The sequence below is a fragment of the Platalea leucorodia genome (genome assembly GCF_965183815.1).
Source record: "Platalea leucorodia genome assembly, chromosome: 3".
NCBI classification, from domain to species: domain Eukaryota; kingdom Metazoa; phylum Chordata; class Aves; order Pelecaniformes; family Threskiornithidae; genus Platalea; species Platalea leucorodia.
Window position 1 is genome coordinate 31,097,328 of NC_138825.1, and position 13,777 is coordinate 31,111,104.

A 13,777-nucleotide genomic window follows, 5' to 3' on the forward strand; every position below is an offset into this window, starting at 1 on the left:
ATCTTCTCCCTGCATAACCTCACAACATCCCTGTAGTCCTCCTGAGTTGCCTGCCCCTTCTTCCAAAGGTGTTAGGCTCTCCTTTTTTTCCTGAGTTCCACCCAAAGCTCTCTGTTCAGCCAGGCCGGTCTTCTCCCCTGCCTGCTTGACTTATGGCACATGGGGACGGCCTGCTCCTGCACCTTTGAGACTTCCTTCTTGAATAACATCCAGCCTTCCTGGACTCCTTTGCCCTTCAGAACTGCCTCCCGAGGGACTCTGTTAACCAGACTCCTAAACAATCCAAAGTCTGCCTTTCTAAAGTCCAGGGTTGTGGTTTTGCTGACCCCCCCTCCTTACTTCTCCAAGAATTGAAAACTATCATTTCATGGTCACTGAGCCCAAGACAGCCTCTAACCACCACATCACCCACCAGGCCTTCTCTGTTCTTAAACAGCAGGTCCAGTGGGGCACCTCCCCTGGTTGGCTCCCTCACCAGCTGCGTCATGAAGTTATCTTCCACACACTCCAGGAACCTCCTAGCCTGCTTTCTCTCTCATCATCATTAAGCACTACAGAATTTGTTCCAAAGACTGGACTGCATCCTGAAGAGCATCTCAAATGGGAAAAAGCACCCAGCCAGTAACTTTTTCTTGGTTCAAAACTAAAGGGGGAGATGAATTGAGAAAGCAGTCTTGATGCTTTGATGTCAGAAATCTGAAAGCCACAAGAGTTCAAGAGGAAAACTGATTAAGAATTTTAAAATCTCCAGACAAAGATCTGACAAAAACTAAGAAGGTCATGTCAACACATGTTCATCCTTGTTAGACTCTCATTATAATGACTGTGTTCTCGCAAAGAAAAAAAAAAAAAAAAAAGAACTTGCAAAGAAAAAATATTTTTATGGGAAGTAGTTAAGACACTGAATTACCTGACAAATAATGGGATTACCTTTGTAGAGCTGCAAACATTTGGGACATTAATAGTCATAAACTTTCCATCTGTGTGATTAAAAAAATTCAAATAGCTAGAGATGACATTTTCCAATAGTTCCTGTGATGCCACAGAATAAGCTTCTGAGTTTCGCTAAGGAGAAACCAAACTAGCTCATGAGTATGTAAGTTGATTTGTAGGTCAGTCCTCTGAGTAGAGCAAGAAGCCTCCTGTGAATTAACAGTGAGAAAAACAGTGTCAAGGAGATGTCTTTCATTTAGAGAATTTTATGATCATCCAAGAGATACACACAAAAATGCAGAAGATGCTACAATCCTCATGATATTAAAGATTAAAAAAATGAATTTCAGTAACAAACAAAATAGTACAAAAAGAGAAAACACTCATCATCTTAGCCATTGAATTGAGCTTCAAGAGAAGGTCAAGTTTATCTCCTTAGAGAAGGCCAAGAAAATTTGGTTCATTTGCCAAGTGCTTAGATAATGTAGAGATCATATATAAAGCTCAAAAGAACTTAGATAATTCTGCTGATGGAGATAGCAGAAAATACTGCAGCATTATCAGTGAACGCATCACTTGCAGAAGAAAAAGTAATCTCAGCTTGTTTGCTTTGCATCTGTGTTTTCAAAGACAGTAACATGGTATCAGAGTTTCTAATTTCATACCAACAAAATCTACTTTGCAGAAGTATTGCAGGAAAATTTCAAAAGGCCTGAGAAACATGATTCCAAGCTGTGCTGACCTTCGCATCATAGAGAATGGTCTTTTTTTCTTTGGTAGACAAAATGCAGTGAAACTAGTAAGATATATCTCCTTTTTTCCATCTGCTAAATGATTCCATAATCTTCAAAATACACTGTCTATAGCTAGCTCTTAATTTTGAAAATTAAAGCACAGAGCTGGGAGATTAAATGATGCCAACCTTTTGCTAAGTAATACATAGTCCCTGTGCCAACAGCTATTTGGACATTTGTAGTTAGAAAGCTTGTCAAAGATGTTTGACACTCACTATAGGTGTTGTCTGTGCTCATCTGTTAAAGATAGATGTTTCCGGCAACTTACAGGCGAGTTTGATGAGTTCAAAGGAAGAAAAGTCCAATACACCAAAAATTCCCAGGAAAGGCCACATAGATCTGCTATTGCTGGAGGCTCTTCTGCCACTATACCATCACCTGTCCTTTGCAAACTTGGCCAAATTGGTAACTCACTTGAAACACCACCAAAACAAAGTCTCTCAGTAGAAGGAAAAAAATCTCATGTGCTAGGCACTCCTTGCAGTAAACAATAAGCATTATTATTAAAACAGAAGTCTAGAAAAGCTTTTTAAGCATCTACAAACAGCAAAAAATTCTTTATGGAGAATCATGCCTTCATGAACATAGTGTGTGAAGAAAAGTGTTGAAAAATTGTTCTCCACTCAAAGCAGGCAGAAAAATACATTATCTCAAAGATGGAAAAAAAATTAACGTCAAGTCAAAGGAGTCCAAGACAGACTAGAACTATTTTATTAAATCAGGAACAACATCAGGCCATGGGCTGTAGCCTGGTTTTAAAGCTCAGGAAAGTGCATACCATCCAGAGGGTCAGACAAGCGCATCCTCACAAGCTGCATCCTTAAGCTGAAGTATTACTGATTGAGCACATGTTGGAAAGAAAGAGAACTAGGACTGTTAAATCACTTGTAGAACGAGTACACTGAGAAAAGATGGCCAGAAATGTTTTTATTTTGCACAAGTATAGAACAACATAAATGTCTTCTGACACCTTTGAGCAAAGTTCCTTAAACCCCAAGGTACATCCAAGTGTGTTAATCAATGATAACTGAACAACCAATAAGACAGGTAAACAGACCTCCTAATAACATTCCTCAAATAAATTAAAGCTGAATATTTCTGAACCATCAATAGTATTAGCAGTTGCTCTTTTGTAAGTCTACTTTGAAGCAATGTCATCACTGACTAACTTATAAAGATCACTTTTTTCTACAACTAGGTACCCTCTTTTAGACTCTCAACCAGAAAACAGGCAAACTGAATGGCTGTTTTTTGAAGGGGAGCAGTAGATGTGTCTGCTCATGCAGTACTGACTAAAGATTGAGACAGCAAATCTTGTGCAGACGGAACAGATAAGAGATCTGTCTGACAGCCCACTGGAATTTCATTTACTCTGCAGACAAAATAACAAGGTTGCTTGGAGGTAATCCAATAAACTGTTCCAACAGTTATTAACGGAAAGGATTCAAGAAATGTGGAAAAAACTGTTAGGTTAAAAAAAAAAAAAAAAGAAGCAAGGCTAAAGGTTTCAAAATTTGTCATTTTCAACACTCTCATTAAATGCCTGAATCTCCAAAACCTTGCTGACATTACTTAACCTTTAAAATGAAGGCTCAATCATAAAAAACCCTCTCATAAAACGCGAATAAGATCCAATGTTATCCTCAATCGAGGAATATCGACATTAAGCACTTTAACTTCCACTCTTTCTCCAGGACCTAACCCCAGGCTTCTTCTCTTCTTCACTTTAGAAAGTTTTGCTTCTGTTATGTTTCGCACTGGAATCAAACCTGCTTTTCCCACACCAATATCAACAAAAACTCCAAATGGCGTCGCATTTTCAACTTTTCCAGTCAGAACAGTACCAACACTTAAGTCTTCAAAGCAGACTATGCTTCTCTTGAAGTCAGGTTTATCAAAATCTGTTATAAGAAACAAGAAACAAAAATAAGACACTGGAGAAAAAGCTTGCGTTATTTTCTAAGGGTTGTTACCAGCTGATTGTTTCTAATTAAGAAGTCATCCCAAGGTAGCTCTAAGGTCCCAAATACTGCTTCATTATGTTTTTTAAATAAAGACCCATCTGTGATGAACAACTGATTTCTTGTATTTTATTAATCACTTTAAAAGACACCGATTAACGGAGTAATAAGTATAGTGAACTCTCTGGTATGAAACTAACACAAGGGGATCAGAAGCGTGTAGTGTATTATCTAGTGACTGAAAGAGTCTTTAAATTTTCCTGGAGCTAGGGAGAAGAGATTTGAGGTGACTCTTACTTGAGCTACATAAATTATACATAAAATTCTATTCTTATACAAATTTGTATACAGGAAGGTGAATGCTCAGACTCATCACATGCTGAAGAGAGAAGTCAACGATGCACTGTTCTTAGGCTTGCTGTTCATCTGCACCATGACATCACATGATCATCTGCTTCTTTGCACTGACAACTTAAAAATCACACATGCATCATTATAAGCAGGTAATATCCTAATATATTAAAGTTCACATTCTGCATTTAAGGGCACAGATAGATCTTTTAAACTCTCTTGTTACTTGCTTACCACTTTCTGCTCCTACAGAAAACCCTTCTGAGCCATCTCAACAACTGCCCTTTCGACCTTTTCTTACTGCTGTTCTACCTTTTCCAAGATATAATAGGACTGAGATTTTCCACACAGAGCATCACCAAACCAGGATTGCAACCATTTTCCTATATTTGCTTTTGAGAAATAAAATACAGCCTGAACAAGTTTATAGTTAAAATGCACTGGAAATCAATCAGTCTGTAACTTCACCAGGCTGTGGATCAGACCCCAATTGAGTACACAAGCTGGCAAATGCAGCAATAGGCTTTGAATGACATCGAATTTTCTACTGAAGGAATGTACCTAATTGCTCAAGTCCACAATGGTTAATCCTTTTGTAACATTATACTGTGCAGTGGTATTTCAATGAAAAAAGCAACTAAACAGCCATTCAGGGCAACGAGCACAAGAAGATTCAGAGGAATGATGGGAGTCTTTTTAAGTGTTTGCAAACCTGTTTTTTTTTTCCCCCCACCCTGGCAGATTCATAACAGTTACCTGATTAGCTGTTCAACTTTAATGTTAAAAGACAATTTCTTGCAAGAAATGCCTTGCAAGACCTAGGCTAGAAAAAGATTTTTAAAATAATATGATAAAAATATTTTATTCTTTCCCGTTCCTCAAACAATTCTTCCCATTTTCTTTTGTACTAAAAATCATTCAGGAAAAATAAACAACACAGAATTTCAATTAAATTTTAGAGGATACATAGGAAAGCTACTCTTTGTCTGTAATTCCCTAATGTCACATCTCTACTGTTGGGAACAACAACGGAATTGAATCTTCAACCAAGATTATTTTTTGGATCAGGGTAGAGTACAAACCACTCAATCTGCCTGAGCCCTGTTAGATGTGATGCATTTCCTCACTGACAGTCACTAGCAGGGTTGCAAAGACAATGAATTACAGCTGTACAAGGCTACCAGGCTGCCTGCTCCAGTCACAGAGTCTGTCTACAGTAATACTGAATGTACTGGACCAGCAGAATATGAATATTTCCACTGAAGATTCTCTTTTGCTTTTATATCTTCATATGTTAATAGTCTATCCTACTGTAATTTAGATGTGAGTCCACCAGAACAAACGGAGACATAGAAAATACAAATTTTCAAGGTCACTAGTGGGAAATATTTATAAAATCTGCAAGGGAACTACTAACGAACCCAAAAAAGGGGGACAGAAATGTTTTGTTTTGTTTTTTTTTTTTTTTTTTTTTTTAGGCATAAGTTTATTATTTGTTATTACAAGCCTGCATCTTTGCTGCCTACCTTTATCGCTTGTTGTCGTAAGAGAATCCAGCTGTAAGTTTCATTAAACCACAGCATCTCCAGATGTTTTACTTCATTGCTTACCTCATCTTTCTTCCCCTCCACCTCAAACTGTTCAGCACTACTGCAAAGTTTTAACCAAGGTAGGTCATGAGCCATGTGCTCCAATTACACTTGTCTCCAGGAACTAGTGCAATAAAAGAGCAGAACTACACATTACTACACTACTGCTCCACAGACCTTTATGACTACTGTTTCAGCTTGGTCTTAGCATTCCCCTCTGTGATAGAGGGCCAACACAGATTTAATCAGTACAGAGTCAACATATTGAAACTATTTCATTTGTTAACAGCCATACAACTCCCCTTCCTACCGCTGAAAATGCCGTGATTTAAGACAGGATTCACACTCCTTAACTACTGAGCTGGAAAGAAACATCTGACTATGATATAGCCTTTACCTTGTCTGAGAAAAGAAATGGAATTACACATTCATGAAAATCCACTACTGACTGTAGAAGAAAAAGCGCTGTTTAAAGTGCTGTATGCAGAACAAGCAAACTGAGATTACAACCTTCAAAACAAAGGTTTACCTGTTCGGATGTCAAAGCCTTCAGGCTGAGTGAGACCATCAATGATCAGCTGCAGTGTGTGCACCGTTGTATTTAGCCTTTTGGCTGTGCCTTCCAGTCCTTCCTTTTGAATTACTGCATTTACTTTTTGCTGCATATCTGATTTTCCTATGTCATTTGCATTTCCTCCAATGAAAGATAAAAACCTGGGAAGTTCAAAGATACAGAGAGAGATTTGTAACATCCTTCAGTGGGAACTAAACCTTTGCTATACTTATAGGTTTTAATTACTTTTGCATTGATGCATGAACAAAACTTCTGATAAAAATATGAACAGTGAACAGTTTCCCAAGTTCATATCCTCTCAACTCATCACTGATCCGAGACAAACTTGGAAATTTTGAGTCTGTCTATATACATGTATCTCCTGGAATAGGCTACAAAACTAGATGCAAAATTTCAACATGTAAATCACTTCTCAGACGGAAGATTTATGTCATGCTAAAACCGAATCTGATTATGACTGAAAGATTTATCTTACCATGAAAGCTCCCTAGAAATATGAGAGTTCTATAATACTGTCATTTTTATTGTCACTCTCAAATTAAAATGAATGGCAATTGAGTAAAATAACAATTAACATTTAAAATATTAAATTAATACAAATAATCTTTAACCAAAATTAAGAACAAGAAAAACTTTACATAAAATACTTCTCGTCTATGAGCTTCATGGTTAAAAACAATGAATTTTACAGAAACAAAGGAATGATCAAGTCAAAGTAGTCACACAACACAAACACCCTCTTCCTTCCCAACTGTCACATACATACACACATTGCAGATTGAGACAAATTTGGATTGATATCTAAAAAGGCTGAAAAGAAGTACTTTAAAACAAATATGTTGTCCCCTCTCCCCAAACACGCTTACTGAGATTTTTAGTTCAGCAATGTTGGCACACAGGCTGAGAAGCACAGAGAATAGATGACGAAAATTCACGTGCAGTAGTGATGCCTTAGACAATGTTTATTTCTCACTGAATAAACATCCTTATTTCACTGAAGGACTTAAAAATGCCAAACACATCTTTAATGGATATAAACCAATGAAAATGAGGATGCAGCTCATAGAAGCTGAGCCACATTGTGCTAAATAAAGCAATTTGTGCTTTTCTCAGGAGATACTTCAGTTATCTGTCCTGCTGCCCTGCTCCGCATCTCACCATGAATAAGCCACTTCCATTCTGCTTTATCATGTCTCTTATTGTTGGAGGGAGGCATATGGCTTTTTGCATGTTCTCCACCACAGCAGACAAGTAGAATTATTGTCCCTGTCCTCCAGAGTCTGAGGACACATTCCTTCCAAATCTGTAAAAATGAACCTTCCTTCCTGTCCTTTTTCTACTTTACAACAGGTGTAAACTACAAGCTGCAAAAGAATTGCTGCCCAGCAGGTTCATGCCCTGCACTTGGGAGTGGAGTGAGACATTCCAGCTCTGTAAGAAAGCAAAAGCCCCTGGTACTCATCCTCCTTTCCCCCCTCAAAAATACATGCTGTGCTTTTATCAAAACCTGAGGCAAGTATTTCTTTTGGCAGGAGACACAGTGAGGGGTTTCTTTGTTTTGCTGTTTTCTTTTTTTTTAACCTGAGGAATCCAACTGACATTATTTCAGGTGGTGAGTGATAAAAAGTTCTATGGACTGAAATAGAAAATTAAATTTCTTTTTGAGAAAATATAAATTGAAGGAACATAATTAAAGTAATATCCAACTTTCCGTAAACCACAAACTTCACCTTTGAGCACAAGGGCAAATCTTCACTCCAAAATGTCCACTAATTTTGCCAAAAGGAGGACATACATTAAAATTGGCTATCAGGACTTCCATTTTTTTACCAAATTCAAGTGCGAGCATGCCGATTTAAGTGTACTGTTAGCTCAAACACATATATTTGCCCTTAATAGTGATAGATATAATTTTCACATAAATTCTCTTAATGCATACAGATATTTCATGTGGCAATGTATGAAGAAAAAAAAATTAATAAGGATTCAGTGGATGATGCTGTTCTTGGGACGTATTAAGTTTTGTTTTGATTGACTGCATTTCAACTTTTGACATCACTTTTTAAAGTAGTTTGAGGTGGTTTGGAAACAAAGTAAATATCAAAACAGATGCAAAGTTGTTTATAATATTAAATACAAATTTTTATTTTCCATAAACCAAGAAGAAAACATTACTACTACTCAAATACTTTATCTAATAAGAGCCTATATATGAAAAATATCAGACCTTCTACGAAACCATCTTCTGTTGGTCTCAAAAGAGCACTAAAAGTGGTTGCAATGGTAATACTGGAAGTGCACGTAGGTCCAGACGAAGTGCTCTTCACAAAACTCCTCGGGGCTGCTGGCTGCTAACGTTGATGGGTGGACAATGCCCCACCAGAGCACTAGTGACAGGCGGCAGCTGCCCCAGCTTTGACTGACGTGCCAGATGTAACACGACAAACCCGACCAGCCTCGTGACTCAACCTTCTAAATCATGTATGCTTTACTGCGCACCCCTATAAAGAAGTTTGGTGACATTCACGTACTTGGCTTTATTTCACTTCAAATGGAAAGTACCTCCAAGTAACATTTTTTTCACCATTAAGATTTTGCAGAAGCGCATTGGCTTTGTAAATTGATAACAGGGTGGGTTTTGCTGCTAATAAGTGCAGCCCACAGAACAGCCACCAATGTATAAAAAAACCCCATTATGTACAAAGGTGTTGAATGTGTGGATAATGCAATCAGAATGCACGGCGCTATGTGCAGGCTGCTGGAAAGAAAACCAGCCCGAAACAGGACACAACCCAGGTGCCTGAGCCCTCAATTACTATTCATAAAAGTTATTTCGCTGCCTGGTCCTTCCTCTCTCTGCCTCCCTCACCCTCCGGAAATCCCAATGAAAGTATTTGTCCAATATTAAAAAGGATTCCTCATCTAGGCAAGGGTGGTAGGTTTGGGCCGTACATTATCAATTACAGTTGTTTAAATAACTTAACATGCTTACTGCTCAGAATAAAATTCTAGCTCCACCTGAAGAGGATGCTTAAACGTGTGCCCAAGTCTAAGTACATGAGGAGTCCCACTGACCTCACCAAAATTATTAGTGTTCTAAAAATCAGGCATTTGGTCAAGTATATTTTAGAATTACAAGGTATATTATAGGCAGAACAGAGCACTTTAACAAGGCCCAGCATGCACATACACACAAAAGAAATAATCTTTACCAGAAACAATACATTTCCATTTTGGAAATTCTCACCTTTTTAGGTTAGGTTTTGGTAAAACCTATGTATTAAACTATTTCCAAATAAAAGCAATTTCTTAGTGATTACAGATATAGTTTTTAAAAATACTGTTGAATCTACTTATATATTTAATGTATCATTTTCACTAAAATGAACATAGCCTGAGGGCACTTAGAATGAAAAAAATCAATAGAAAGCACAAATCTCTGACTGAACAGTGGCACATTATATTGATCATTTCTATTTTTAAATGTCATTGCTAAGAACAAAGTTAAATGTTTCCTTATTAAAAAAGCAACCCAACAACTTCCTTCGAGAGTTATTTCAAGGTCAGAAAAAAAGGATATAGTTGTTAATAAGACTGGGATATGGCTACAGTGGGGAAAAAGAGGTTTCCCTTAATTTACATATTTTGATCTTTGTAATGTTAAACTATCTCACTACAATCTTTGAAATATCTCACTTACCCAATTTGTAAATGACAGTTCCAGCTGCACAACGTAAGAACATGAATGATCTCCGCAAAAATGAAAGCCCTTCAACTGTTTTCCTGGCTACATATGTGAACTAAATAAAATGTTGCAGTAGTTCAAGTGCTATGTTTATCTACTAGAAAGATAAAACCTAACAGAAATGGAAATGAGAAAGATGAGATGTTTTTTCTGAAGTGAGGTCGTTCTTATAAGATATACTATCCTTCTTTCCTCAAATGTTGAGCGTCTGAGTGAATGGCGAACTTTCTGTTCAAGGCACATCAACTCACATAAAAGCTGACAGAGTCTTAGGAGAGTCGGAACAGAGTGAAATTTAGCTGGTTTAGAGACACTGAGTTTTACAGTTTTGAGATTTAGAGGATACTCGGAAACCTCTGCAACCACCTTAGTTTTGAAAGCAATCTTTGCAGTCTTACGGACCTGCAGAGAATGGTCATGGCTAAATCGCTGATGTTTTTATTTAATACATAATTTCATCCATCTTACCCAGATAAAGGAAGAAAAGTAGCATAAATGTAACAAATAAGCACATCATGTTCACTTAACATACACATCTGCACAAAATTATAGCACAGCCCTCGCAATGCTTAAAAGATAATGCAAATTTCAGCGGAATGCAAAAAACAGTCAGAAAAGAGTAAAACTATTACCAAAGAAAGCCTTCAGTAAATTTTTACGAAGTTACTTTAAACCCCCCAAAAAGCATCTTATAATGTGCAGGAGTTCTAAAGCTTTGCAAGGGTTTTAGTCACAGTCATTTCTGTTTTATGTAATCATTTCCAGCAACACGACTTAAGAGCTGGGAGTACTGGATTCATTACATTAAAGCAACATGATACGCCATTACATCTTGTCACAGTGCACACATGAATTAATGGTAATGCAACATAATCACTCTGAAAAAACAACCTTGCATTAGCATGCGCTTTGTTAGGTAAAATGTACGTTTATGACAGTAGCAAACTTAAATTATGCAGACATTTATGTTTTAGTAATGTTTTGAAATGCAAAAACATTATTCGTATAACGCAGATGTCGACTGTTCTTGTTCTCACTAGTGATACAGACCCTCAATTTTCAACTACTGATGCAGATTATATATCAAATAATATTTGTACAGTACTCTCTGTAATTAGTTGCTGAACACAGAAAGTTAAAGTTTCAAATATATTTAAAACTACTTATGTGGTTTAGCCAGATAAGGATATTTAACCAATATGTTTTTCCTCAAACGCATAAATTATTATTATTATATATTATCTGGCTGCATGCAGAAGACAAGAAAGCAGTCAGGCAGTTCATGACTCTTTGAACATATAAATCTAAGAAACAATGAGTTTCTAAATGAGAAAAGAAATTCAGACACAGTTACACTGCAGCATAGCCACTTTGCTACCATACCATTAGGCATGCTGTTGTTAGCTGTTTTCATGGCTACTGATATATCACGTAACTGAAGCGTAACCCGAGATACAAAATAGTGAAACATGATTAGTTATCCACAAAGAATTAGTACTACAGTTAAAGGAGATCATTCCATAAAAAAGTTCATTTTTAGCTTCGAAATTTTTTTTCGAATGCAACCAGTAGGAAGTTATACAAGTTTAAAAAATTGCAACAAATGAAAAAAATACCACTTGATTTATGGGTCTAGTATTTATAGTGTAACTGGAGGATAATTCTTTGTTATTTCCAAGTTCTTCTAATCATTCTTGTTAACTGTATAATTTCCATCACATAAAAGTTTTTAAATGTCTTTATCAGATGGCAATTAGCAGTGAAAGCCTTTTCTGCTCTTCTATTTACTGACAAGATAACTTTCAAAAATATGTCCTTTAAACATCCAGCTACTAAATTAATAGTCAGATCTGTGAATGAACTGGCTTTCTAAAGTGATGAATATGAATTATTATTTATTAGGCTTAATGGCCCTAATTCTGCAAGTGTTCTCCTTAATTAGGGTTAGCCATTTCCTATTGGAAAGTCATAAAGATTCATTAATTTACTGAGCTTAACTTTTTTTAGGCTTTTTAAAAAGAAACTTAATACTAAAAAGTATTATTTTGCATGTTAAATAGCTTGAATACATAAAACACATGTGTGTACATGCAACTACAGTCTTATTGAAGTGGACAAAAGATGTTTCTGATGACTTTGTAGTGCATTTACGGAAAGGCATCCTACCACAGTAAAAACTCCTATCCTCTGTAAAAATATTCACATGTAGACTGCATTATTAAATACAACACAACAATCTGTCTTCATTGCTCAAACACCATACCAAGTAACTATTCCTTCCCTGATTTCTGTTCTCCTTAAGCATTGCCTCGGTTGCTCAGTGACGACAAGGGGACCTGGACAGAAGCAACCCAGGCCGGCAGAGAGCTGGGAATGCCACCAAAGGGCAGGAGAGGAAGACCTCTTTCTTTTGGTGGTCTCTCCCTAATCAACAGTTTTCCTTCTGCATTTTCCTATGTGTCAGTACTTGCCATCAAAGCTAGCAAGTGCAGCTTTTCAAGCATAGCAACTGAGATACTACGGATCAGCTGCTACATCCACCCACACAAAGAGTAGCAGAAACACCAGAGATATTTGAAAAATGATCAATCCTTCTACAATGGAATATAAAATGTTATGAACATAAATGCTTTGCTGAAATGAGCATCAAATCCAAATGTTTTACTTTGGTGAAGAGCAAGCACATGAATGAGTGCTTTGCTGAATCCTCTTGGGATTTTAAAGTCCTTCTGGGGATCTCAAGCAGCATTATCCATACACAGCGAAGGGTGAGACATGAAACTTCCCTGCATTTCACTCTGCTCAGTGTGTCAAAAACTTCTGTAAAGGCACAACCAGCTGCAGTGAGGAGTACTATCCTCTACCAGACAAGGCCCTAAACCTGGGTAATTAACCAAGGAAGATCCTCACCTGCATTATGCTAAATCACAACTTGAGATCTTTTATAAATATTGGTAAAATATTTCTCAGTCAGACTGAAATACAACCTGTCTGCCAGATGCTGCAATCTGTGAGCAGCAAATACACATTCTGAGTGCCAACCTTTAGCAAAGAGCATTTTTATGAGATTTAAATAAAAATCAGTAAATGTTAAAATTCAGTCATACGAAACCAACTGCACCCAGCAGACTGATACAACAAAGAAAAAACATTGTGTTTTCTTTCCGGTGTTTTGGTTTATAAGCATAACCTGGTTGTAACTTCTTGGGACTTCCCAAACATTTCCTCAGTTTTCCTACCAGTTCTTTTACAATATGTACCAAGAAACTGGATATGGTCTACACGTTGTACTAATTGTATGCAGAAGATTCTGCCACTATAAACTGGTTTTCACATATAGACTTTTCAGAAATTTAACACACAGCTCTGCTTTGCAGGAAAATACGCTGCCTACAAAGTTTTTTTTGTTTTATTTAACTTTTAGGAAACTCTGATTCATAATATTTAGAGGTGTTCGTAAGCGTGATCGCTGCACATGACAAAGCCAAGCTTTGACAGCGTGGAAACCATGAACGAAAATGTCTTGGTCATCTGCAGAGTGTGTTAAATCACCAGTAGGATGTTTTCCAATTATTTTACAGAAATTGTACCGATTTTAAGTTAAGATGTTTAAATGCCATAAATCAATCATACCAGCACCATTTGTGCCACTGTAGTAAAGATTACATCAGTGTTTCCATTATAAAATCCCTATTTTTCAGGGGTTTCTAATTCAGCCATAAAAATTGGCTCCAGCCTAAAGCTTGGCAACCAAAGTCACCACTTGGGAGCAATTCTTTTAACCAATTTTTTTTTTAAATGGATTGGCCTTTCAAGCTACAAAATAGTTC

The 13,777-nt window shown here is 36.9% G+C and overlaps 1 protein-coding gene across 1 annotated transcript in view; it reads right to left on the reverse strand.

Annotated features, from left to right (window-relative positions):
* Positions 1-2,634: 2,634 nt before the first annotated feature.
* SRBD1 (S1 RNA binding domain 1) overlaps positions 2,635-13,777 on the reverse strand; it is a 133,207-nt gene continuing 122,064 nt past the window's right edge. Inside the window, exons 22-23 of the mRNA XM_082306175.1 lie at positions 6,158-6,342; positions 2,635-3,628 (exon numbers count right to left, since the gene is read on the reverse strand). Of these exons, the coding sequence (XP_082162301.1) occupies positions 3,339-3,628; positions 6,158-6,342 (475 nt within the window). The 3' untranslated portion in view covers positions 2,635-3,338. The remainder of the gene's footprint in view (positions 3,629-6,157; positions 6,343-13,777) is intronic.